Source organism: Halichoerus grypus, chromosome 12, assembly GCF_964656455.1.
Source record: "Halichoerus grypus chromosome 12, mHalGry1.hap1.1, whole genome shotgun sequence".
Lineage (NCBI taxonomy): Eukaryota > Metazoa > Chordata > Mammalia > Carnivora > Phocidae > Halichoerus > Halichoerus grypus.
Window position 1 is genome coordinate 101,032,062 of NC_135723.1, and position 27,406 is coordinate 101,059,467.

Sequence of the window (27,406 nt, forward strand, 5' to 3'; positions counted from 1 at the left end):
GGACTGCGCAAGAAGACCCTCCCAACGAGGGGTGGGTACCTACCTGAGCAGTGTTTTTCGAACACTGGCCCCTCTAGTAGATCATAAAATTGTCTGAAGTGGGCCATCCCCACCAGTTTTTAAAAAATGACACGCAACTGAAGAGAGACTGTCACAGTGGCGGGCACGAAGTAAGCACGATGGAAGCATAAGGCATTCTTCTTGTCTCTACTGCAGGCTGCGTCCCGAACAAAGTCCCAGCACACTCACTGAAGTACACTTCCGTGAGCTGTTGTCGATGCGTCTACCCCGCACCGGAACGCGAGCCCCGTGCGGGAGGGACTGCCGACGGTTTTGCTCACCGATAGCCCCGGCATCTCAAACAGTGCCTGGCGCCAGCTAAACGCCGAGAAGTACGTTTGGACAAAGGCATCAGTATCGTTTCATGAAGAGGCAAGTTCGGTGACCAGGAGGTGAGAGAGAAATGAAAGGAAAGGTGGTGTGGGACATCTTTAGGCTTCTGCCCGCCTCCCCACCCTCCTTACCAGCAGAGGAGGAGGCCAGGTTACTGGGCACCAAGAGTTGGAGGCTGGGGAGGGTATTTGCCAAAACGGTGTGGCGGGGGAAAAGGACCCACCTAGGAGGTCAGAGTGCTTCCAGCTCCCCAGTGGCAGGACTCCCAAGCTCATCCGCTCCACTGCTCTCTGGTGCGAGTCTGCTGCTCGGGGCCCCCTGCCTTCCTTCTGGGGCCAGGTTCTCCCACGAGCCAGAGGCCTGGACAGCAGAGCTAAGGTGGGAGGTCATCCCAGCAGAGGGCGAGGAGGGGTCTCTGGAGAGAGGCCGGCCAGCCGAGGGCAGGGAGCTGAGAAGCCCCAGTGGGGCTTTCAGGCGGTTCCCTGACGGACTCAGCTTACCCTAATGCTTCCGTGTTTGTTGTCACGGTTTATCGTGAGCCACACTGGCTTTCCATTTCTGCTAGTCCCGGGATGTTTCTTTTCAGAATAGATTTAAGAGGAGCACCTGGGTGGCTCAGTCGGTTAAGTGTCTGACTCTTGGTTTTGGCTCAGGTCATGATCTCAGGGTCGTGAGATCAGGCCCTGCACTCAGTGGGGAGTCTGCTCCAGATTCTTTCTCTCCCTCCCTCTCTGCGCCTCCTGCTCATGCCCTCTCTCTAATAAATAAACAAACCTTTAAACAAACCTTAAAAAAGATTTAAGTTAAAAAATAGTACTTAGATAGGATACAAACTGTGTAGGTTCAGTGAATCACTGCAGTTTGGGACTGAACCTATCCCACGATGCTGCCTCTGTTCTCTGTTTCCCTGAGGGGTCAGTAACTTAGGACACCAGAGGGAGATGGCATTTCAGCCCAGGCATGGATGCCCGTGTGCATGGATGTGTGTGTGCATGGATGCATGTGTGCATGGATGTGTGTGCGTGTGTACATACGTGTAGCTGTGTGTACTTGTGCATGCAGCTGTGTATGTGTATACACGTGTGCGTGTGGAGCTGTGAGCATTCTTCCAATTACCTTCGTAAAATGAATCCTACTCTCACAGTCACCACAGGTTTCAGGAAATAGTATGTTCTAATACATTTTCCATATTTGCACTTTTCCAAAGTTTGGTCTGAGGATGTTTCCATGACTGTTCTGTGAAACATGCTCAGAGATGAGGAGGGTCCCCCAGAGCCCACAGTTGGGAATGGGATCCAGTTGTTTTGTAAGGGAATTTGTGTTTTACTGACACAAATGTGAGTCCCTACCTGCTTATTAGATTGTTCTCTTGCAAAATCACTAAGGCTCTGATAACAAAAGTGGGCATGGGGGTAAAATGTTGGGGAGAGCTTCCCATGTGCAAAGCCTGGGTCTGCAGGGGGCTGCCTACGAGGGAAGAATGGGTGGGTTGGTTATGGAACCTCCCAGGGAAACCGCCGGGACCTTGCAGGAAGACTGTGTCCCTTGCTGGGGCCTCTGGCTACCTGGTGTCGTGCTGGGCACACATCACTAGCTGCACCGTGTGGCCAAACTGGGGCTGGCAGAAATATCCCTCCTGGGCAAAGCAAGGAAGGGGAGTCCCTGGGTTGTTGGTAATTTCCCCCCAGCCAAGGGTCAGCTGTGGTTAACCAGTAGGGGTGGGGTGGGGGGGCTTCCACGCGCAGACATGAGTTAGGTAAGCTGGTCTTAGGTGACCTTCCCTCCATTGTCAGCTCTGTTCCTTTTCTCAAGCCATATCATCATGGGACGGTAGACCCTAGCACTTCCCACCTGGCCGCTGTCCAGGATCTAGTCTTTCTTAGGCCCTCGAAGCCTGAGACCCCAGTAGAGCACTCTGCTCAGGCTGCACCCCCTAGATTCGTACCTTCCCATCTCCATCCCTGTCCTCCATCCCTTTGTCATCCTCTGAAGATGCAGATCTTCCAAAGTGACAATGAGCTAATCTGCTAAACTGGATGGCAAAGAGCTGACAATGCGCCCCATGAGGGCTGGCCTGGCCCTCTCCCTACCCCCAGCAGACCTTCCTCCTGCCCTGCACGGGAAATCTTTTCAAGTGGCTTTCCTTCCAGACACAAGGCTTCCTTCCTCGCGGGTTCCAGGTCAAGAGAAAAGGCGGTACAACCCTCCGACGTCACACCAGCGGGATCCCATTGGGGCAGCTGACATGCAGGCCATTCACATGCCCCACAAACCTGACCGCTCTTCTCAGCCAGGTGTTAACCATTTACCAGCAGCCCACTGGCCCTTAGACCATGCTGCGAAGGTGCACCCCAGCCTCCTCCCCCATCCCGGACTGCGGAGCCAAACTGCAAAGGCCAGGCTTCACAACACAACTTATGTGCACTGACCAGACGGAACCTTGGACAAACACTTTGCATGTTTTGATCATCGCGAAATGAGAAAACAAAACTAAGGATCATAAATAACTTTAAGCTCACATTCACCTTGCACACATCATGTCCTGTCTCCTCCACACCCCATCACCCGTGAGGAAGGGGCGGGGGCTGGTGGGGCCACACGGAACCGGCCCAGGCAGGCCCGGAGCCAGGCTGCCTGCTCCCACGGTGCTCTTCCCAACGGCGTCTGCTCCTGAATAAAAACTAATTACTGTTTAGGAGGTTGTTTGTGATCCCTGATGGAAACGGGGGAGGTTAGCCGCGTCGAGGGAGAGACGCAAGCACGGGCACACTCGGCCGCCTTGGCACGCTCTCAGGCCTTGAGAGGCCACTTGCTTGGGGAAAGGATGGCCTGATGAAGCGTCTTTGGAGAAAGTTCTGGCGGTCAGAGCGCTCTCCCACCCTCGCGGCTCAGGCAGGGCTGGTGACAAACCGGTTTCCTTGAACTCACCTGCTGGAGTCCGAGGGATCTCCAGATACCAGAGGATGGGTGGGAAGCTCAGGGTCAAGGCACCACCTGCCTCGGTTTCTCCGTGTCTCTGCCCGCCTCTGTCGAGAGGGTCAGGAGAGCCAAAGACAGAGGGTGAAGAGAAACACAAACTGCTGCATCCTCATGCTGGGGCGGCCACAACACAGCGCCACACTCGGGGCGGGGGGCGGGGGGGGGCTCCAAACCACAGACATGTATTCTCTCCCAGTCCCGGAGGCTGAGAGGCCCAACTCAGGTGTCGGCAGAGCTCCTCTGAGACCTGGAGGGGACAACTGTCCCTTGCCTCTTGCAGCCTCTGGTGGTGGCCGGCACTCAGTCTCTGCCTCCTCCTCTCTGCGGCGGCGCTTCCTCTTCTCAAAAGGACACAGTCCGACTGGGTGAGGGGCCCACCTTGTCCTCACAACCCACTCCATCTGCAATGACCCTAGTTCCAAATAAGGCCACATTCTGAGGTACTTCCACACATCTTTTTGGGGGACATGATTCAGCCCACAGCACCTGCTATTGCTGGGAGTGGCCAGTGTGGGGAATCCCACCGTAGTCACACCCCAGTGGTCCGCCGTTTTCCAGAGGACAGCGTAGCTATCCCAAAGAGGGGCACCGCTGGGCTGGGGGGCCCTGGGCTCTGGAGGGCAGTGCACGGGCCCGGGGTAAGCAGCACCAGCGAGGCTGAGACCCTTGGCACCGCAGACCCAGGGGACCTGGACGCAGGCAGCTCAGGGACTGCAGAATGAGGCAGGAGGATGCCATAGAAACATGCCACTGTTGTCCATACCGGGCACTCTGAACAACTACCCTGGGACAGTGGAGGTAAACCAGGCATGTCCAGGACAAACCAGGGACAGTCCCCTTACCTAGAGAGTTTCTTGAGGGTTTAACTCAAGGTTAAACACTCAAGAAAGGTACCCTGTCAGAGGGTTTCTCCTGGAAGAAGAGATTCAGTCTGCCTGTTTATTTAAATTGCAAAGTAACTGACTATAGAACATGGTATCACTTCAACTTAGAAAGGGAAGAAACGAACATCAGGTGCAAGGTGACTCATCCTGTGCTCTGCCTCAGAATAATCTGATGTGGTGGCTATTCCCTCTCTTTCAGAGTTTGGTGGGAAACTGAGGCTCAGAGAAGCAATCGTCCTCTTGGGATAAACCAGCCCAACCTCACAACCAGTGGAAGCATCCCGAGCCTGGATTTGAACTCAGGTGCTCGCATTCCAAAACCCTTAAGGTTTCCTAAGCTCCTTCACACTCACCCCACCTCCACAGTCCTGTGTCCAGGAAGAATGCCCATCCCCAACCCCCTGCCTGCCCACCTTGCCACATGATCTGCCACGGAAGCACAGGAGGACCCTGGGTGCCAAGGAGAAAAGGAACATGCCCCTGATCGCTTCTCACAGAGGCTGACAATAATCTGATTGGAAGCCAAGTGTGACAACAGTGAATCAGAAGTCCTCAGTGAGCCAGCTTCTCAGCCTCCAAGGCCACTGACCCCCACTTGCCTCCACCGCAAGAACGCAGTGGGGCTGCAGACTGCGGGCTCAAGTTCCTCCAGCAGTGAAGGCCAGGACTTGCGCGGAATGCTTTCTCTTCTCTCTGCCCGAACGCCTTATTCTGAGAAACGAACGACTTACACTCTTCCTCCTAAGACAACCATCATCTAGCAGATTTTTAATGGCCTAGGCGGGAAACATCACAAAATAAACACACACCGAGCAAAGGGGAAAAATAAAAGAAAAACCAACTCAAAAGCAAAGGCCGGAGTTCAGCCTGGTTATGACAATCAATTGTGAAAGGCCAAACCCACAACTTTCCGGAGCGGGAGTGCGTCTTCCTGCTGACATAATGCACTTGGGCACTTGGCTAAGAACAAGTTTTCCCCGTTTGAGGCTGGCAAGTTTGGGGCCTCTGCAAACAAGTCGCTTCTGCTTTCGCCAAAGCTGGCTTCCCCTTTTCTGGAAACTGCTCCCCCACTCAATGTCAGGGGCACCGCCTCCGTCGCTGGCCAGGCTCTGGGACGCACATCATAAACAGTTCAGTTGTGGGCGAGTTGTTTTTTTCTGATGTTGATGTTTCTCTCTAAAGTCGGCTACAAGTGGAAATTTCCGTATTCCCCTGTTCAGCAGAAATTACAGACTTTGGTTTCATCATCACTGTCAAACCATTAACCATTAACCCCTGACACCCTAAAGGAAACAGCCTGGGGCACATTCCTGGGGCTCCTGGCTGCTGACTAAGCTGGGAGGTCTCAGGTACCAGGATTACGAGGCTGGGTGCTTCTGGAAAGAAGCACTGAAGCCTCACTTTTCATAGATCCTCCTCCACACCTCACGTCCAAATGTCTTACTCTGTATTACTACCTTCTGCAAACTGAGTGCATCTTCAATCCTATCACCTCCGAAACCCACTCGCTCCTCAGATTCCTTGGCTTCCCCAGGGGTGTACACATGAAGGGGCACTGGGGCCATGCCCTATGTTGGCCCAGGTGGGGGGCTGACCTCCACTCCCCTCAGCGGGAGCCCAGAAGCAACAGACACAGCCCAGAGAAGCCTTCCCGTGAGCCCCACATGGGGCAAGACCAAAATGGGAAGTCAGGCCCTGTCCACCTCCTGCACCTCTCCCTTCCCCTCTTTCTAGAATACCCACCTCAATGCAAACGGTCAATAAATACTGATAATGAGTGGATGGATACCTCAGAACCCAGACACCTGCCCAAAGCCTGCAGACTGATAAGTGCCTAAAAAGACACTGGTGGGAGCCTGGCCTCTGGGGGTGGGAGCGGCTGCAGCCTTAGGAGAGTAACCCCCCGAGGGCAGGAGCGCGGCCGCCCTGCACATCTGCAATCCCACTGCCGAGCCCAGGGCCAGTCCAGGGCGCACAGGAAGCACTCCATCACTTGTCGCGATGCATTAGGGTCACGGGGGTCAGCTTATGAGAAGAAGGGCCCAGGAGGGCAGATTCCACCCCCAAGCCCCCTCTGGGGCTCCCACAGGAATGCCATCACCTTGAGCACCCCTGCCCCACGGAAACATGGGAAAGAAGTGGCTCAGATCTTGACCCCCCCTTCCCAGAAAGCCAGGGCCCCGGCTCCTCCTCTTCTCCACCTCATGTGGCCCCGACTCAGCATCCACCAGCAGGAGGAGGGACACCGGCCCTCGGCGGGCACCCCAGGAAGGCACGGGCTATCTGGACCGTTTGTTCCAGCTCTGGACTAAATTTAATTTCACCCTGAGCATTCCGGGTGTACACTGCATGCCTCCGGAATCCGGCCTAGGTCCGTGTTTCAGGAATCCCTTGCAGAGCTCGCCTCCGGGAGACGTGACATGACAACTTTTTAAAAAATAGGTGACAGCTGTGACAAGGCTGACGGGCTGGCCACGTGCGGCTCCCCGTTCACAGGCCCGCATCTGAGGGGGTGGGACCCGCAGGGCCGTAGCCCAGCCTCGCGGCAGGAGCCAGAAAAAGGAAGAGAAACACTCAGTTTCAGCCAAGGGGGCGGGGGAACCAAAATGCCAGGACTGGCAATAAAATAATTCGCAGTTTTGAGTCCTAGCTGTTTAAAAATGATTCTTAGATACTTTTTTGTATGTCAATTTCAACAATTTTATACGGTGGATGGACCAGATATTAGGTTGAACTCTAAGATGATCATTCTTGAGGTTAAAAACATGGTCAAATATGGGTTATTTCATTTGGTTGAACCTCATATGATCAACTGCTTTTCACTGCCGAGGACACGGGGCACGAAGATGACAAGGGATGGATGGGACTCAAACCAAGACTTCCCCTCCCAATCCAGGCTCTTCCTGAGAACCCACCGCATGGCTTCCGGCCCCTAAACCATGACAGAATCCAGGCCCCCTCACGTCACACACACAGAAACTGTGGCCTCAAGGCCAGGCCCAGCCACCTGCCCAAGGACACTCTGATAATCAGCCACAAAACCAAAGCTAAAATCCACTTCTTTTACCCCAGCTCCCTTCTCCTTGCACAACATCACCATTGCTGTGCCCAACTCAGATCATAAAGTCCTCCTGTCCCTCTGGCTACTGTCATTTATTCCTCTAAAGATCGTATTTAAAATGAACCTCCAGGGCGCCTGGGTGGCTCAGTCAGTGAAGCATCTGCCTTTGGCTCAGGTCATGATCCTGGGGTCCTGGGATTGAGCCCCAAGTTGGGCTCTCTGCTCATCGGGGAGCCTGCTTCTCCTTCTCCCCACTGCCTGTCCCTCCAGCTCATGCATGCTCTCTCACTCTCTGTCTCTCAAATAAACAGAATCTTTAAAAATAAAATAAAATAAAATAAAATAAACTGAATCTCCAAGCAGTTTGATTCAACTTGCAAATTCCAGAAAACTGAACCCGGGACATTCTCTGTCTCCTGGTCTATGTCCATATATCTGTATCTACATGACCCTCTCAATCTCCTTCTCTACACACAACACACACATGCATACATGTGACCCTCTAGTGCTCAGGAAGTGCATGAGCCCGTGTCGCCAGCGATGAGGCTGAGGGTGGCATGGTCCTCCACTTCCTCCAGGGCCGTGTGAGGCTTGGGTCCGGAGAGCCCCTGCCCAAAGTGCAGCCCTTCCCGAGCGCCTGTGTGTGTCCCCCGGCACGTCCTAGGCATATGGAGGCAGACTTGGGTGCCCTGAGCAGAAGGACTGTGTGAGACGACCATGCAGCCCCCGCCTCTGCAATGGGGAATAAGGACAAGCACCTGATGTTGGAGCCTGAGGGTTCACAGCATCGTAAAGGCCTCCTAGGATGAAGTCCACAGGGGTTAGGTGACCCCATCTGAGCTTGTACAACTGAGCTGGGACTCAGCTCTCCTGGTCCCAGGGGACAGAGCATTTTCACCTAGACACAGGGACTATCAAGGATCAAAGTCCCTTGTCCTCCTGTCCCATCTCCTTTGATTCCCAAACCACTGGTTTGAGGGAGATATGATATGCACACGGAAGCCCACTGAACGAGGGAACATGCAGGGGCATGCTGCAAGAAAGGACAGAGTTCCGGCAGGGGACAGCCTCTCTGCTTAGCTGGAGATGGCTGTGGGACCCTGCTCTTCCTGGGCTGAGACTGGGCACTGGGATTCCAGCCACCTGACTGCACATACTCCACCTCCCACCTCCACTGGCCACGCACCCCATGACCCATGTCCTGCCATCCATGCACCCCACCCCCCACCCCCTGCCATCCATGCACCCCACTGTCCATGCACCCCACCATCCACACCCCACTGCGCACACCCCACTGTCTACACCCCAGGGTCCACACTCTACCATCCAAGGAGACAGCAGGAAGATCGGTGCGTGTGGGATGTGCCATCAGGGAAGTGGGGTGGTTGGGAGGAGGGAAGAAAAGGGAGGGCAGAAATAAAAAGGACCAGGAATGGGCCCAGCTCCACACTCCCCCTGGCATACGGCCCCGTGGAGATTTGTTTGTTTGCTTGCTTAATTGGAATTTATCAAAAAAAAGAAGAAGAAAAAAGACTTTATCGAGACCCAATGATACTTATTTATAGTTTGTCTCATTACCAAAAGCTTGCTGCAATGCAGTAGGATAAAGCACATTATAAGTAGGAACAAGAGCAGCTACAGAAGAACCAGGCAGGGCAGGTCCAGAGTGACGCTGTACCCAGAGCCATGAGTCCTGGCCTGGCAGACACGGGCCACACATTTGCTCTCAGGGATTCTCCAACATCACAGCCAACAAATGAAGAAGATACTTTAATAATTATAATTCACTCAAGTTTGCTGCATGCCAGGCATTCATGTGATGTCATTTTATTCTCAAAACAGCCCTCAGGTGGGCATTCTTATTGCTGGTTTACAAACCAAGCAACTTAGACTCAGCAGGGCCAAGGGGCTCATCTAGTTAGAGATACAGTAGTGGAAAACCCAGGTCCCCAAATCTCCTTGTTGTGATCTTTACAAGACCCATTCATCTAAGGAAGGGCCCTTGGGAAACGCACAGGTGACAGGCAACACCAGCTCCTGGTGTTTGCAGCTCCTGGGCAGGCATTTCTAGAACCTTCTGCACACACACACACACACCCCCATTAGGACTTGCAGGGTGAATGAGAAGAAATCTTACAGGGAACGATTTTCGAGGCAACCACACCTGCTTTCCTCACCTGCTGTGTCTCGTGGGCAAACACTTAGTCTCTCTGATCCTCAGCTTCCCCAACTGTAAAAATGGGGGCAGTAACATGAGCCTGACCGAACTGATGAAGAGTTAAGTGACAAAGTACGTGGTAGAGGCCATCAAAGTGCCCCATAAACACGTATCTCACACTTTCATTCAAAGGTGACCTGACGGTCAGAGGAAAAATCAGACAAACCCCATGGCACCAGGGCCGTGTCCCCACAGGAACCTGGCTCGCCCGTGCCTCTCGGCGGGTGTGGTCACCAAAGCAAGAGAATCGGGTCAGAAGGCAGGTTTTTCAAGCCTGGTGAAACCTAGCTCCAAAGAAACAAAACAAAGGATGAGAAGAGATTTAGGGCAGGGAGACAGAAGAAAATGAAAAAATGAAAAAGAAACACAAAGTGGGAGAGAAAATAGAGCAAAGGAGGGGAAAAGGGAACGGATGACAAGAGAAACTACCGGAGGGCAGCCTGAGTCCTGAGCGTCCACCTGCGTCTCTCAGCTTTGATAACAAGGGCACTCTTTCATGGATCCAAAGACACCAACCAGGGTCATTTGTGGAAAGCAACATTAGGAAAAACCCCGCGACCCATCAATTCTCAAGTAGCCAAGGAGTGGTCACTGTCGTAAAGGATGTTTGCTGAGGATGAAGAGAGGTCAGGGGCGGAGGCCAAGAAGGTGAGTCAGGGCCCGTCCTGGGCCGAGACAAGAGGCAGGGGAAGGACAGCACCATATACAAGAGGACACGACAGGTCACTTCCTTTGCCCGGGGGGCATTCAGGACGTGTCTTCTCGTGCCAGCTGGCTCCCTGCTGCAGACCACTGAGGTACGCGGGCCTGGCGCTGGGGGGCCGCCTGCCGCGGAGAAGCTGTGCCCCAGGGGCCCCGTCAGCAGGCCCAAAGAAAGCCTTCAGTTTCATTCGTCTACAGTCAGCCTACAATGATGGCTGGAGGTAAACACCCTCATCCCTTCTACACGTGTCCTCAGGGTACACTTTGCCTCCCAGACCCTGGGGCTGTAGGGCTCAGGTGCCAGGCAGCTCCAGCCTGGAGCCTGGCCTCTGTGTGCCTACCTTCCCACCTGTAGAATGGGGACAATAATAGCACTTACTCCCTTGGCTCAAGTAAGCTAAGGCACATGCATGCTCAGGCATGCCGGCTCGGCGAGCGTGAGCTATTTCTCTTAGCCACGGTTTCTCTTCTTTTCTCTCGAGGCTGACCTTGAGAATCATTTGAGCCAAATGCCACCCGGATGGCCCAGCGCAGGGCAGACATGACCACTCCTTCCACTTTGGATACAACTCTGACCTTTGTTTCTGTCCCCAGGAAGGAATGGGATAGAGGAGACACAGGCTAGCAGGTCTGGCCCTTCAGCTGTTCCTGAAAAGGTCCAGTGTCCGGATGCACCTTCCAGAGCCCTCTCCGGGAATGAAGGGCTCGTTCCGGCTGCTGGCCGAGCCGCTGCGCGGTGGTGCTCGGCTGCCTGCCCCTTGTGAGGAGTGTCCGGGCTGAGGAGGCCACTGTGCCCAGGCCCCAGGCAGCCCTGATCTGATGAATGACTAACTCAGAACAACTCTGAAGTGTCTACTGAGGCCTTCGTGAGACTAGAGCATGCCTCGGGCCCTCTTCCCCTCGTGCTGATGGAAACATCCGCACGCTCATCCCCGTGTCTGAGTCTGCTCATCCAAGAGCCCAACCACGACACGTGGGTGTCTTGAGGGACCAGAAAGACCAAGGGAACGTAAATTCCACCGATGAGTCCAGGTGCAGGGGAGGAGGGATCCTCTTCCTGCAAGACTGAGATACAAACGGCAGGTCCAGCCGCCCCTGGCCTCCATCACTCAAGGGGAGTTTTCAAAAGCTCTCGGATCATAGAAACTGAGAGAACCAGAGTCCTCTGAGGAGTGGCTGGATGCACGCCAGGCCTCTCCCATCTGTCACAGGACAGACTCAGAAAAAGCAGGCGCCTGAGGCTTCCACGGGGAGAGGACAGTGGGTCTGTGGGTGACGTCACCACGCCGCCCAGGACCACTGACCTGGGGGACAGTGACAACCGGGCTGTTCCTGAGCAGCACCCACTGCAAATGCAGGTGGCCACAGGCTGGCCAAGCCATAGCATCCCTGCCCTCCCCTCCTCTCAACACAAGTCCCGCATGTGGAAAAAGGGGTGACCCAGAGAGCCCCCCTTGGAGATGTGTGATTCCCTAAAGAAAGTAGCCACGGGGGGGAGGAGCCAGTCGTGGTCTTCTGTGGGCAGGCAGGGCCCGGCCCCTCCTGGGATTTTCGCCCACGTGGCTCATGAAGCTTGACCTGCAGCAGGAGCCGCTGGGAAGGGCTTTCCAGGGGTGACCTGCCAGGTGGCTGGGCTGCCTTCCTGTCCCCGCCCGCTTGAGGCTTTGTCCCCAGAGCTGCCCTTTGCTTTGTCAGAGCCAAGTGGCTTGTGACACTTCACTCGTCTCCCTCACACTCACTCAGACACCCACCAGCTGGGCGGCCTCACAGAGAGTGAGTCCCCATTTATTCAGCGCGATCACTCCGGGCTCCTCCTGTCTGGCCCCATCAGCCTTCTCAGAACTGTGGGAGGAAGGCATCCTCCCGGCCTTCCAAAGTGACCCCACTGGACCCGCCTGTTCCAGGCAAGAACTTTCTGCGAATGCACTGGGGGTTCATGCACATCGCCGTTGGGGACCAGAAGCAAAATGGGTGGTGAATAACAGCCCGGTCCCCACTTAGACAGAGGTCATCGGCGATATCAGAGGGAAATCTCTGGTTATGGGACTTGCCCAAGTCAGCAAAGCTGGCGGATGGATGTGGGATTGGAGCTGGACCCCCCCCTCCTGCCATGTGGTCAGAGACTCCTTCCACGGTGGCCCCAGCCCTGGCCTCCTGGGGCTGCGGGCTGGGAGGGACAGCCGACGGCTGGACACCTGCAGTTTGGCAGGTATCACAAAATCGGGGAATACTGGACCTGGGCCGGGGGGCCCTTCCAGTCCCTGTCAAGGCTCTATCTCCCCATCAGATCCTTCATCCCTCCCTTAGTGAGAACTGGTCATCAGCAGCCTGTGAGGCTCCCCCAGCCCAGAGAGTTTTGGCCAGGAGGGGGGGAGCCAGGAGGGCAAAAATATAGGCTGCAAAGAGCCCCCCTTTGTTCTTTGTGACAGAGATACACAGTGCTGGCTAAAACCCAATGTCCCTCCCATTCCGCTCCCTGCCTGCACGTCCACGAGGGTCCTCCTTCCCCACGGCTTCCCAGCCCCGCCCCAGCTCTGCTACCACCTCTCCATTCACTCCCTATAGAGTGTTCTAGTCGGTTCCTGTACCAGCAGGAGATGAGAAACAGAAGCCACACAGACTCTATCCCCGAGAGTCACACACGGTGCCCGAGGTCTCAGGGGTGCTAGGTGGTGTTGGTCTCAACTCACGGGGGATGAACTAGAAGACACAAGGCAGAGCCCAGCCCACCCCCATCCCCCTGAGGACTAGAGGAGATAGGACTTGGGGGCCCGAGTGCCCCCCAAAAGCCCCATAACACTCACCCTCTGGAGTCAAGATGCAAAATCCCCAGGAAAGCCCTACTGAATGGCAAATGCCCCACAGGGCTGAGGACAGAAACCAGGTACACCAATTCCCAGCAATGCCAGTTGCTTATTGCCTTCTAGACTCTACTATTCTCACCCACCGGAGCACTCACACCCCCAGAGCCCGCCGGCCTGTCTCTGTGCAGAGAGACTCTATGGGCCCTGTTGGCTCTGGGGCACAAGGAGGTGGAGGCAGGCAGGTGCAGTGTTCTGCTCCCACGTGGAGCCTGCCGGGTCCATTGCACCCCACCACCCCAGGCTCTCAGGAACCCCACCCAGGCCTTCCAGTTCCTGCCAGAGGCCAGGTCTAACCATGCTCAGTGAAGGGCTCAACCTCTCAGCCCCCGGGGCTCACAGTGGCTTTCACTCTGGGCTCAGGCTCTGGGCCCTGTGGACCATCTCCCTGTAAATAAGGAAATCTGCAAAAACAAATTTGCAAATGTATTTAGCCAAAGCATTACAAGGGATACAAACAAGTTCCCATTTTAAGGTATAATTAAGAATCACCTCCATTGAAAAGAGTAACATTGTCTTACCTGGAGTGGGATGGTGGCGGGCTATATTCTTAGGGGGATCTTTCCCATGGGCCCCTTTACAGGGGAGACGAAACCAATATTCCCGGGCCACCCCCTTCCTGCTTTTCCCCGTGTATCTCATTTCAGTCTCCCCTGAGCCCTGTGCAGTGGATATTATTTTACCCACCTCTGACAGGTGAGGAGATCGAGGCTCAGAAAATATGGGGAAACTGCCAAGAGACACAGGAGCAAACAGTGACATTAGCATGTTGCAACGCTGGCTTGTGAGGCCCAGACCTACACCCCCTCAGCATGTCACCCTTCTACAGAGCAGAGGAAACCCAGCATGTCTTCCCTGCTCAGGCGAAGGATTCTGTTCTAGAGACTCTCACACAAATGCCAGTTGGGTCCATGTCGGCCCGGGGCTGGGTGGATGCTCTCCCCTCCTATGGTTGAAGGCCGTGAGGCCAACCTTGGGTTGACCTTGGGCCAACCATCCCGTCCCTCCCTGCTTTTGCTCCACATCTGAGGTCAGTCTAGGAGCTAGACTGGTTTCTAATCAAAGGATTATCATGCCACCTAAAACACCCTGGCATATTTATGATGCTCTTACTAGTCAATTTGCCTGAGCAAAAGCCCAATCAAACTTTCTTGGGTAGGAGATGAAGGAAAAAAAAAAACTAGTATAATAACATTCCTAAAAATTGCTCTTTTACTGAACCAACAAAACACGGTTTGCCTGAAAATTATTTTTTCATAAGATTTGCAGATAATGGACTCACCCAGATTTTTCAAAATTAGTTCACAGAGTTAACGAAGCATTTAGATTCTCAAAGAATGTCCATATTTTTTTAAGGTTTTATTTATTTATTTGACAGAGAGAGAGACATCGAGAGAGGGAACACAAGCAGGGGGAGTGGGAGAGGGAGAAGCAGGCCTCCCGCTGAGCAGGGAGCCCGATGCGGGGCTCGATCCCAGGACCCTGCGATCACGACCTGAGCCAAAGGCAGATGCTTAACCGACTGAGCCACCCAGGAGCCCCAAGAATGTTCATATTTTCTTCTTTTCCCCAGTGAGTTGGGCTTTTTACATTTCCTCACCATCATCATCATCATCATCATGGAATTGGCCGTGTGGGAGATGGTTTCCCAGAGCAAGGGTACGAAAGGTGTAGATGCACCCCATCCTTGAGGAGCATGTGGTCTCATTAAGGAGACAAAAGTTTGGCCACCCTTGCCCCAATCTGGGACAATGCTGAAGGGCCATCCCAGTTCCAGAATGTTCCAGCAGGTCAGCGGAGGTTGAATTTTTAGGTGAAGGTAACAAAAATCATGTGATGGGAGCTCACCATTAAACAAGGAATATAACCAAATAGGTCCATTTGACCTGAAGTTGTACTATGTTTAATATTATTTTATTATGGTAGTAAATTCTATGTCTGCAGGCCAAGCCTACAGAGCTTCGCATTGAGCCTTTCCCAAAAGCTGGTGTTGCCACATCCAGAGAAGGAGGGAGATGGATGCCGAATGGACAGACTGCAAGCCTGGAGCCAGGGATCCCACTCTGAAAGGACTACATGCTTCCTGGCTGCCGCCCACAGCCCTTGGTTTTGAGCCACTGAAAACAGATCTGCTTTGAATTTGTTTTCTGCTCTAACACAAGGTGTAGGCATCTCTGGCGGAGAGCAGACGGGCCTGTGGCTCCCCAGAAGCCTTCCCTCCCCTGTAGCCGTCAATGCTGCCTGCCCCAACATTCCTCCAGGAGAAAACCCTTGTTGTCCTCTCTGCCTTGCCCCTGGCCAACCCTGTGACCCCTGGCAAGCCCCTCCCCCCCCCCAGGCTGCCTCCTCATTATGAGGGGTCCCCGGTGAGTCCCACCTTCTCTGGCACCTGGCTGAGGTATTCCCTTAGACCGGTTCGGCACCACTGCCCAGCATTTCCCTCTGCCTGTGAGCTGAGAATATCCTATTACCTGCACCCCACGCTCATTTCGGAATCTCAAAATACACTTAACAAGCAAAGAAGAGAAAAGTGACAAGAAAAGGAGCTTCTCTGTTCTCCTGGCGCCCGCTCCGCCCCAGGAGCACACAGCAGCTCCGATGCTGGCCCGTCTCCGGCGAGGCAGTGGAAGCTTGGTGGCCCTGTCAGACGCCCGGCGTTGGGAGGACCCAGCTCTGCGGCTCCTGCCTCACTCACAGCCCCTCGAAGCCCGCCTGGCCTTCAGGAGGCCCTGCTTCCTCACAGTGATGGTGCTTGAGCCCCAGGGAGACCCAGCCTGCAGTCCTCTTCCACATTCTCAGAATTTAAGAATTATGCAGGGTCCCCTGGGTGGTCCAGTCAGTTAAGCATCTGCCTTTTGTCTGCCTCATGACCTGAGCCCATGAGCTCAGGGTCGTGGGACTGAGCCCCGTGTCAGGCTCCACACTCAGCGAGGAGTCTGCTTGTCCCCTCCCTCTGCTCCTCCCCCAACTCCCACACTCTTTTTTTCTCTCTCATTCTCTCTAAAATAAGTAAAATCTTTTTAAAAGTTATGCGTATATAGGTTATATATATTTCTATATGTTATACTAAAATAAGTATGTATTAATTGTATAACATTAGTTATTAAATAATATCATTAATTACGTCACATATAAACCTATTTAAGATGTTAATATATTAATTATTACACATTATAATTGAGTAACGTGTTACTAGGTTATATTTATAGCTATATTTTAATATATAATTATGTAACAATGTAATCAATACACTGATCATATATAATATTAATTATTATGTACATTATATGTCTTTGAGAAAGAGTGAATGTGTGTTGTTTTAAGTCACTATGTTTTAGGGTGTTTTGATATTTGATAGCAAAGGTGAACTGAATGGTGAGAGATGCTCGAGGCTCCTTGCAGACTCTAAGCCTTACCAAGGAAGGGTTCCAACTGTCCTCTCTGAGCCTTGCACGGTGCCTGGCACACAACATGCCTTCGATAAGTGTCTGCTAACTTAATAAGAGAAAGCTCTGCAGCTATTTGGCAGAAGACCCAACATAGGATTTCCCAATTCCTGGTTTAGCACTTATTCTAAGACTCTGTTAATTAACGAAAAAATGAGAAAGCACTAAAGAGTAAGACCGATGAAGTTATAGAAGGCAGATTATTTTTGAGATGAGAAGGATAAACAATTGCTTTCAATGACCTTCATCTAAAAATTCAGAAGCCATGTAAAGAGTACAGAGACCTAGTCAACCCCAAGGGCAAACCGCTGGAAGGCAGCTGGCCAGACCAGGGGTTTTGTCTTCCGTGTGCCCCTCATGTGGGTGGTGTCTGCTCCCACCCAGCAGTCCTCACCTCCCACCCTCACGCTGCCTGGACTGGTCATGGGGCATCAGAAGCCAGGGCTGGGGTGGGGCCAAGCAGAGACATCAAAAGCCCAAGTAAAACACAACCGAGAGTTTTCCAGGCAGGCTGGGCGAGAACAGTTGTGAGGCCTGGACAGCCTACGCTCGTCTGTCTATGGTGAGGCTAGGAACCCTGATAATAAGAGTAATGCTATTTCACAGGCTTGTTTTTGAGATAGAGAGATGGCTTATATAAAAGTACACGCCTGCCACATAGCGAGTGCTCCATCAATACTAACTAAATCCGATGACAACCATGCCATCCCAGATGGTATCTGATAATCAATGAGATTGGTAAATCATAGCCACTATGAATGAAACTACCCGTTGAGGGATGCTTGAATTTGGAGGAGGAACCTCTGGGGTGTTTGTTTACACCACATGCTGTAGACAAGAACGGGGCCAGGTGATGACAGCCTCGAGCCCATGACCCAAAGGCTGTGTGCATGGCCCATGCCGCAAGGCAGCGTGGAATTAGGCGGGGGGTTTCCACGTCAGCCCAACAGACAGATAGCTGCCAGACTTCTGGAAGCTGAGCAGGAGACCGAGCTGGGCTGCCTGCTCCCTCTCCCTCTGTCTCCACTCTAGGTCCAAGAGAAGGTACTCCGGACAAGCAGGGTCCTGGAGCTGCTACCCCAGCCTCATTACACCTCCGTTTTCTCGAAGCCCTGCCCAGCCCCACCCACCCTGCTAGGATTTCCAGTCACAGAGAGGAGGGGAAGCAAGACCCAGATCTGGGGGAAATGCAGTCAGTGAGCGGTGGACAGCAGAAACCAAGACAGATTGGCAGGCCTTGGGCTACCCTCCTGGGCAGTGCTGGGGTGTCCTGGCCCCTCGAAGCACCTGCTCATTTGGCTCTACCACAACACGACTGGTAGTTCTCGGTCTGTTGCCCCAGCGTGCTTCGAAGGCAGGGACCCTGTTGTATTCGATCTCTGAGGCCATCACAACATGGTGCCACAAGCAAGGTGGCTTAAAACAACAGAGCTGTATTCTCTCACAGTTCCGGAAAGCAGAAGTCTGAAATCAAGGTGTCTGTAGGGCCATGCTCCCTCCAAATCCTCTAAGGGAGGATCCACTCTTGCCTCTTTCAGCTTCCAGGGGCCCCAGTGTGCCTTGGCTGTGGCTGCCCCGCTCCAATCCCTGTCTCTGTCCTCACAGGACCTTCCCTCAGTGTCTGTGCCCACATAGCTCTCTGCTTAGAAGGGCACCAGTCATCCTGGACTCAGGGCCCAGCCTAATGGCCTCATCTTAACTGGGCTAATTATATACACATAGACCCTATTTCCAAATAAGGTCACGTTCACAGTCACCAGGAGTTGAGACTTCAACATATCTTTTTGGGGACATAATTCAACCCCATAACCCTGTTCATCTCTGTATTCTCACGGCCACCACCTCACCTGGAAAACAGATACGAGTTGACTGGTTTCCCAGAACTAGCTTTAACCCTGCCTACCTATAAATATGATTCCCAGCAATTCCCCAGCCCTCTTTTTCTTTCAAAATGGAGAAGTTGGTGTCCCACTTTCTAAATTCTTCCCTGGCCCGGTTGCATCCTTCCTCCTGAGTGCACCCCCCACCTCCTACTGGGCACAAATGGGGTCACTCTGGGGCTGCCCTGAGCTGCACCCTGCAGCAGGCCCAGCCCCCGCTGTGCTCCCCCTCCCTTGGAGGAGGGTAACAGAGTTGCAGGGCTTCTCACAGCTCAGCCTCATGGGAAAAAGGCTGGACCCCGGGGGTTACCAAGAGCAAACTGGTCTTTCTAGTACATTCACCAACAATGTCGCTGCCAGGTCAGAGTATACCAAAACACAGAGGCCCTGGCAGAAACCCCAAAGCCTGGATGGTATTTGATTGGTCTGTGACAAGCCATGAGCTGGCAGAGAAGGCTTTCCTGTCAACAGGAAGGAAAGGAATGGAGATCAAATTATTTTCAAAGTAGGCAGTGGAAGAGAGAGAGAGAGTGAGATTGGGATTAACCATTCCACTTCGGGCTACACCGGCTGGAGGGCCCACAGGGCCCCCAAAGATCCAACCACTTCCTCTGCTCCACTGCACACACTCTGCAGTGGGGTCTCTAAGGGCTCCCCGTGATCAAGCCTCAGGGACACAGCCTGACTCTCATGGGTCTCCTCTGCCCACCTCAGAGCAAGATCACAGGCAGCCAGCCAAGCAAATTAAGGACTCCGCCTCAGCTCTTGCTTGCTCAGCATCTCACTGGCCTTTGTCCTACATTTTAAAAGACTTGACACCATTTTGACATTTGGTTTGGTGTCATGGCGTTTCAAGATGGGTTGGTCCACCGGCTTGAAAGGAGGAGGAGACAACAGGTATTTCGTGTGCAATCATATTCACTGTTCAGGGTCAGAGGGAGGGTAGCTGGAGGAGAATGGGGAAAAGAGCACCGGATCCTGACCCAGGTCTGAGGAGTGTCCACTGCCCTGCTCAGTAACCTGAGTTGCCCCCATAAAAGTAAAATGGTGCCCAGACACAGAACATCGTCGGCCGTGAACTGAACAAATCAAAACGGGAAAACCGGAAAAGTAAAAGAAAATAGTCAAGAAACAGCATCATCTAAAAGCACACGTATTTGTCAGAATGGTTTTAGGGGATACAAACCGACTTAGAAGTCACGGGATGAAGTCTGAGCGGGCGAGAAGGTGCTCACAAGTACAAAGTGCCTCCATGGTCCTCCCATCCATCGAGTGGTTAGGACACCCAGAAGTGTAACCCTGGCTGGAGATTAACCATAGAACATAGCTTTGCTGGGGTTCATCGGAAGAGGGCAGCTCAAAAACTAAAAAAAACCCCCCAAAAAACAAAAAATACAGGCAGGGAGAGATACTTATCAAGCAACGAGAATCCTAACATGGTGTGTGGAAAGATGCAATGTTGAGCACACAAACTATATTGGGTGGCTGCTTCCGGCTTTGCTACCTGACTACTAGAGATGTCCTTTGGGTGAAATAATGATCCATGATGTCAGTAGTGGTCATTAGGGCACTAGGCAGTAGTCAGAGTCTGGTTTGCACAAGGGTCTTGAACCCCTCCACTGATGGGTACTAAGAGTGAGAACCGGACAGGAAGGCTAGGCTAGAATAAAGAATACATTCTGCTTCCCCATGTCATCCAACCATGGGGGATGCACTTGTTCTCAGTTGGGCTATTTGTAAAGTGGGGACAAGAGGACAAGAAAAGGGTACATCCCAGCACTAGGGTACACCCCGAGGCACGGAATGGTGATTCAGCAAATCCCTGAGTTTTGTGCATGCTGTGGTTATATCACTAGAACTGGTCCATGGAGATCTGTGCACACTCTGCAGGGTAGAGCCTTCAAAGAAGGGGACTTCTCTATCCATTGTCTTCCTGCCATTTCCCTCCAAAGGCTCAGGGCTGGACTACACCTTACTGGCACTCAGCCAACGTGCTCTGCCCACGCGTTGGGAGGCTGGAGGGCAGGCACTCACCGGTCTGCCATTTTCATATCCTGCGAGCTATGGAGGTGTCCCCAGTCCTCACTGACAAACCCTGGAGCCACAGGACAGTTCCAGGGGCTCCATCATCGAGGAATTTGGCTTGAAGCTTGAAGGTCCTGATATCATACTCTGGGCTCTATAAGAGCTTACACTCAGGGTACCCAAGATGCGCCAGAGGGCTGAATCAAGAAACACTGCAGTGTGGCCTAACTGCTGGCCCATACGGGGCTACCCTGGCTGGGGGCTGATGCAGGCTCTCATCTTTATTTGGAAGCCAGCAGGATCCTATGTTTAGTAGCCAAGGACATCTCAATGACAGCTGAAAAAGTGCACATGGTAGATAATGATAGATGGATAGATAGAAAGGCAGATACGTCAGTAGATGGATGGATGGACAGATGGATGAATGGATACCTAAACAGATAGAAAGAAAAACTCACAGGGACAGAAGAAACAGATTAGTATTAACACTGGGGAAGTTGGAACCTGATTGTTTTTAAATCACTGTAGGCATAAGAAGCACCTGGAGAACTTATCAGAAACATGGAACCACGGTCCCACTCCTCAGATGTTCTGATTCAGTAGGTCTGGGCTGATACTTAGGATTTTATATCTCAAACACACACTGGGTACTTGGACTTAAGCTGGTCCAGGAACCCCACTTTGAAAAACCCTGCTTGAAACCCTCACCCCACAAATCGTGTTCAAGGGGTAGAAACTGACCAAGGTCAAGGCCAAGATCAAAACTGATGCCCCACTATCCTGCATAGCACCCCTTTCCTTTCCCTGAGGCTCAGTCCAGGGTGTTTTGGTGATGTGACCACAGGTAGTGAGCACTCAGGGCACGCGGTCCTCCGCCCCAGGGGGCAGCAGGACAGCTCCCATTCCCACCTGCAGCCGGACCATGCCCCCCTCCTTTCTGGAGTCCCTGGGCAGAGTGGATCTGGTTGGATGGAAGTCATAGGCCCCCCTCCAGTGTGGAGGGCGCCAGGGCTCAAGCAGCGCAAGGCTTCCCTCTGGGGACTCCACGGGCAAAGTCATCACTAGCGACAGGACTGTCCAAGCCAAGTGGTGTCTCCACAACCTTTTGTGACCAGCCAGCTACTCCTGGCTCTATTTTTAGTTTGTCTACAGTGACTGTGAAGGATTTCTGGAGCACCACTCCCGAGAGGCCCAGGGAAATGTGCCTCCTGTCCGTGGTAAATATTGGGCCACTGCCTCAAGCCCGAGCTCCTCTGTGCCTGCCTCAGTGTCCCCACAGGCTCCTGCAGGGTCCTTCTCTCTGAAGCCCTCCACTCCCCTGTGGCCTCCTGCTCTGTCACTGGCTTGTCAACAGTTCCAAAGACCCACAATATGCTGACCAACAGTCATCAAGTAAAATACAGCTGCGATATATGAATTTCAGCATTAATAGGGAAGGTATTTCTTCTGAGACGGAAAAATAAGGAAAAGAACACCCCTGCTCAGGCCATCAGTGTCTCTGGCAAAGTTCTGGCTGAATGCCACACCCAGCTAGGCTTCTAAAGAGCTATTTTCCAAAACCATTCCCACCACCTTCATTGTTATTCCTGCTTTACATTCGGGATGAAGGCTAAGGGAAGAGAACCAGGGCAAGGCGCCAACCCACAGTGACTCTAAACAAGGCGCCCATCCCGTTCCTTTAAAGGCCCAGTGCAACCTCAGAGGAGTCCACACTCACCCTTCTGCTTCCTCTCCTGCCTCCCACCTTCCCTTTCCCCTGACAAGACCCGAGAGCGTTTTTCCAGAAAGGTGATCCCAGCTACCTAAGAAAGAAGCTAACACCAAGCCAGGCCTCATCCTCCGTTAGGCCCAGTGGCCATTCTCCCTTCGATGAAATTCAATTCATCAGTTACTGTAGTGGCTGATTCCAAGTCCCCATGACTTGCTATAGCCCATAGGCTGGAGGGCCTCCCCTAAAATGGACTCCTCCTTCCTGGTGCCTCAGGGCACACCAGGTGCTCTTGGTAGCGAGGAGGGTAAAGATGGTTAAGACAATCAGAGCCTGGGATGGAGGTCTGCAGGGGTTATAACACCCAACACCCTAGGTCATGGTTCTGTTTATGCACCAGATATGGGGGTAGAGACTGAGGCCAATTGTGTCCAAAAGGGACTTGAACCAATTCAGTGCATAGACAAGCTGTGTGGACACACTAGAGACCTCGGGAAGCCTTTACCCTGCTGGTGGACTGGATGCCACCCAATGACCCACCCACAGGACTGCCAGGGCCATGGTGTCTCAGGAGCCACTCCTCAGAATCCCAAACATCCTTGGAAATGGCCTTCTCGGGACATCAGAGATCAGCTGGTGCTAGGGCTGAGGAAGTGGACGATTCCCCTTTGATTCACCATGGCTGGGCCTGAACTCCCCACCTCTCCCTTGCTTCCTTATACCAACTACCCTGAAGCCATCAGGTTAACTCAATCCGTGGCTTCCTCCCCATCCATCAGGCACACCGCTCATCCACCCTTCCCTCCAATGTCTCACGTCTTCCCTCACCAATCTGCTCCTATCAGTATTGTGTTCAGCCCCTCAAACTCTAATCTCTGGATATTTGCAAGAGCATTTGAGTTGGTCCCCTGGCCACTAGCCCTCCTTCCACGAAGCCACTTTGTGCTCTGCTCCAGGGGCTAACTCTCCTGATGTTGCTTTCATCACCTTTAACTGCTTCTTAATGTGGAATTCCGCCCCCAAGACAGCAAGACGCTGACTTAGATTCAGCAGTCTATCCTAGGCAGTGAGGGAATGAGGCAGGAGAGCCAGATGAGCCAGTAAGGTACATTAATGAATGGACACCAGTGTGGGCAACCATTCCTGGACACCGCTGGGACCCTCCGGGGTTTCCTGTGGAACATACGGCACCGGGGAATGGGGAGGCGGGAGCACCATCCCACCCGCATCCCTCCTTGGCTGAGGGTTGCCCCTTAGGGCATAATCCCAATCCCTCACTCCCACCCAGCCTGCACCGGGGCTGAGCAAACTGGCACCATCCAAGAGGAGTCCTTCAAGAAACCCAGAGGCAAACTGTGGCGTGGAGTGGAGCTGTCCAGCAAGGCTCCATGAACTCTGGGTGAGCCACAGGGGAGCGGGGCAGGGCATCAAGTGCATCCATGGCAGCTTCCCAACGCCTTCAGAAGGAAGTCCTCACTCCCTCAGGGTGCCCTCTGGGTAGAGTTGCCAGATAAAAGGCAGGACACCCGTTCAATTGGGATTTCAGATAACAGTGAAGGATTTTTTTTACTGTAAATTTTCCCAAATGGTCCACGGAATACTCATATACAAAAAAAGTTATTCGTTGTTTATCTAAAATTCTACTTTAACTGGTCATTTAATATTTTTATTTGCTAAACCTGGCAACCTTGCTTCAGAGTCCTCCTTGATCGGGCCCCAATCCATTTCTGAGTACCCTGATTCTCAAACCCTTTCTTCCACGAGAAGGGGCTCTGTGCTGTACCTGAAAGCAGTCATCCAACCCCCAACTCACAGAGGTGCTCAAGCTGGTTCCCTGGTGGGAGTAACCCAGGTTCTCACACGTGTCTCGGTCCCGCCCACCAGCTCTGGGTTGAATGTCTCTGCGAACACGTCAGTCTGCTGTCCCCTCTCCCACTCTCCCCTCTGAAAAGGGGTGCTGCCAGCACCAGTCATCTGATGCCTTTGGGTCATGTGCTAGCATTTGTCTGAACGCCGTATTTTCCCACCTAGAGTATAACTCTCACCTAGCCTGACACAGTGATCAACAGGCCATTACTAGATAGTCAGTGAGAAGACCCCCTGGTCCCACCAGCAAATGCAAGCCCTATAAGGAGGGAGACAGAGCCCCTCTCTTGCTCCCCTAGATCTCACCATCACCCAGAGCAGTACACACGTGTTGTGGAATAATTGAGTCAACAGCACTTTCGGTAAGGGATGGATCATGCCAGAAGGTTGTTTAAAGCAGCCAAAATCATGTCCAGCAAGCAAGAAGGGTGGTCAGAGTATTCCAGCTACACCGTGGCCTTTCCGCTCTCACAGTGTGGCCTCTTAGTCCTTTTCTGGGTTCTGGATTTTGTCCCACACTAACCACTAGCAGCACCCCTCCAGCGACTCCAAGCATATACCCCACACTGTAGTCGGCCTCAGTACAATATGGCCTGACACTGGACAGTGTCCCTTTTTTTTCTCTATGTCTCTTTAAAACCAGTTGCTCTGATGTCAACATGGTAGCCATACATGTTTATAACACTTTAAATTTGCAAGAGCGTTCCCATGACTTGTTTTATTTCACATCTCCACAAGGTAGGCAAAGCAAATTATTCTCTCTGACAAATGGGAGAAAGTGAGTGGTAAAAGGCTCCCTCAAGGGATCACCGCTCCAGGGAGACTTTTAATACCAATGTCTAATTTTTCATTTACAAACATGGCTAGAAATGTCTCATGTTAGCAATGTAAACAAGAATAATCCATTCTAAAATAGAATGCTTATTCCTGCATATTTGGGTCACCACCCTGGTGGCCACGCAGCAGTTGGTTACCTGCTCCCTGAGCTTCCCCCAGCGAGGAAGGGCTGGCTACCTCCTCACCTCCTCTCAACTAAAGGCTGCTCCCTCCAGTGCCCATCAGACCTTCTCCATCAGGGTGTGGGCACACGTGGAAGGGAAAGGAGCTGCGTTCAACAGACGCTGAAGGAAAGTGCCTCACGGGGTTCAGTGGGAAGTGAGTGGCAAGCAGCCCCACCCCAGTCCTGCCCAGTCGGAGGCGGGCCTCGGAGGGTGGGACTCACTGTGCGCTCCCACCCTGTGCCCAGGACCTGTCATCCCCACAGAGAGAACAAAACCACATTCTTCATGGAGCCCTCTACTCTTTGCGTATGCGGGTGTCTGTGCGCGTGCATCTGCGTGCAGTGTGTCTGAACAAACATTCACTTGGTTGGTGGAGCCCAGGGGCGTGACCCAGCTGGGGGTTTCTTTCGGGTGCAGGTAAGGGCTGCGCCGCATGTCCTACCACCTGACTTGTCCACAGGGAAGCTGGGGAACGCCGCGGGCTACCTGGGTAGGCAAAACCCAGGGTGGGCACACGACCCTGTCGGGCGCTCCCTCGGGATGGACAAAGTCGAGCCGCAGACCGATCGATGTCGCCAAAGTCCGGGCGGGGCCGCCGGCGTGGCCGGGGCTGAAGTTCGAAGCAGCTCTGCACGCGTTAGGGAATCCCGAGTCCCCAAATGCCCGAAATGTGCTCCGGGGGGGGGGGGGGCGGGCTAAGGGAACAGCTGCAGAATAGCTCCCCGACCCGCGCCCAGGCACACCGCGACGGGAATTGGGGAGGAGGAAGGTCCATTTGGGGGCGCAGCTACACAGCCACACACCCCTCGCCCGCTGTCCCCGCCCACCGCCCCTCCCCTGCGTCCCCGGCAGCCGCGCGCGGCTCCACCTCTCCCGAGCGCAGTCTACACCGTCCTTTTTCAACAAAACAACACTACGCACCGCCCACAGCACCCGCACCGGGCGGGATCCGGGGCTACGCCCAGCCCGCCACCAGCCGCGCCCCGCGCCCCCTCCCGCGTCCCCGTCGCAGTCGGTCGCCGAGCCCCGGCCGCACACAGCTGGGGAGAGAATGGAGCCTAGGCTCGGCGGCCCAGCTCGACCCTGCGCCGCCACCCATCTCCGAGCGCCCAAAGTGACAGGAGGGGCACGCACGGCGCGCGCGGGGCGTCCCGCGTTAACCACTTCGGCGCCGGGGTCGACAACGACTGGAGGGTGGGGACCTGGGGACCGCGCTGCGGGCACTCACCGGGATGTGCACTCGCAGCGAACGCCTCTTCTGGCTGGGGTTTTTTTTGCCACTGCTCCCACCAGGGCTGGAAACATCTTTCTTCTTCTTGGTGTCCATGGCCGCGCTTCCCATAACTTTAACCAGAAGTTAATTCCGGGTGCCTCGTTCCTGCAATTCGGTCCTCTCCTTCCTAGCCCGGTCCCTGCTGTCGGCCTCGAGCCGCGCGCTCTTTATTATTATCCTTCCACCCGAAGACACCGCGTGGGGACTTCCCCGGGGAGGGAAGGTGGCGCAGGTACCTCGGGCCGCCGCCACTGGGCACGGATGGCGGTCGGCGTGAGCGCGGAGTTCACGTGTCCTCTTCCTCCTTACGGGCTCAGCCGTGCAAAATCAAAGCCAGAGGCTGTCCTGGTTCTGGTGTCTCTCCGGGTTACGCGTGGCAGAGGTCTCCCGCTGGGTGACAAAGTTTTCTTCCTTTTGCAAAGCGAAGCAACATTTTCCACCCTCTCAGCTCCTCCCACAGATTCCCAGAGGTAATCTGAAAGGCAGGTGCAAAGTAAAGACAGTAATGTGGAAAACAAGCCTCCCGTGCCTGCGCCGAAGCGGACAATCTGGCGAGAGGGAGACAGTTTGTATGTAAATATAAGCCTCGGCCGCAGAATGAACCAGCCGGGAGCCTGGAACTCGGCCCGTCCCCCTTCTGGGCGAGAGAGGGGAGGAGGGCGGAGGAGGCGCAAACGCGAACGCCCCGGCAATTGGGCTCCCGCTCGGCTGCACGCAGAACTTCTGGCGGCGGCTCGGCTCGCCGGGCCCTGCCAGCCGGAGGGCGCGCCCGCTGCGTCCCTCCGCCGCGCCGCGTCCCGGGGCCAGGGAGCCGGCAGTGAGGGGCGGCGCGGCCGGACGCAGGCTCGCCGAGCGCGGGGCGGTGGAAGGCCGCGTGCACTGAACAGGAAGTGCACGGCGCACGCCGCTCGCCCGCTCCCCGTGCCGCCCCCGGGTCGCCGCACGAGGTCGCCTGCCCTGCGGGCGGGGTCTCCCCTCCCCTGCGGCCGCGGCGGCGCGGGACTCGCTGGGAGCCGATTTCTGATGCATCTCGTCCCCCAGCCACTCTGTCTACGCCCGACCCCCTGAAACACGCCCCCGCGCCCTGCCCCGCCACCCCCGCTGCGGCG

General features: G+C 54.0%; 1 protein-coding gene across 3 annotated transcripts in view; it reads right to left on the reverse strand.

Moving 5' to 3' along the window:
- Positions 1-27,406, reverse strand: part of PRKAG2 (protein kinase AMP-activated non-catalytic subunit gamma 2) — a 256,267-nt gene that overhangs the window by 228,739 nt on the left and 122 nt on the right. Inside the window, exon 2 of one of the 3 annotated variants that reach the window (XM_078059764.1) lies at positions 26,253-26,772. In XM_078059764.1, coding sequence (XP_077915890.1) covers positions 26,253-26,366 — 114 coding nt within the window. In that variant the 5' untranslated portion in view covers positions 26,367-26,772. Of the gene's footprint in view, positions 1-26,252; positions 27,074-27,406 lie in introns of those variants that run through there. The other 2 variants (XM_078059765.1, XM_078059763.1) reach the window with 2 other exon arrangements.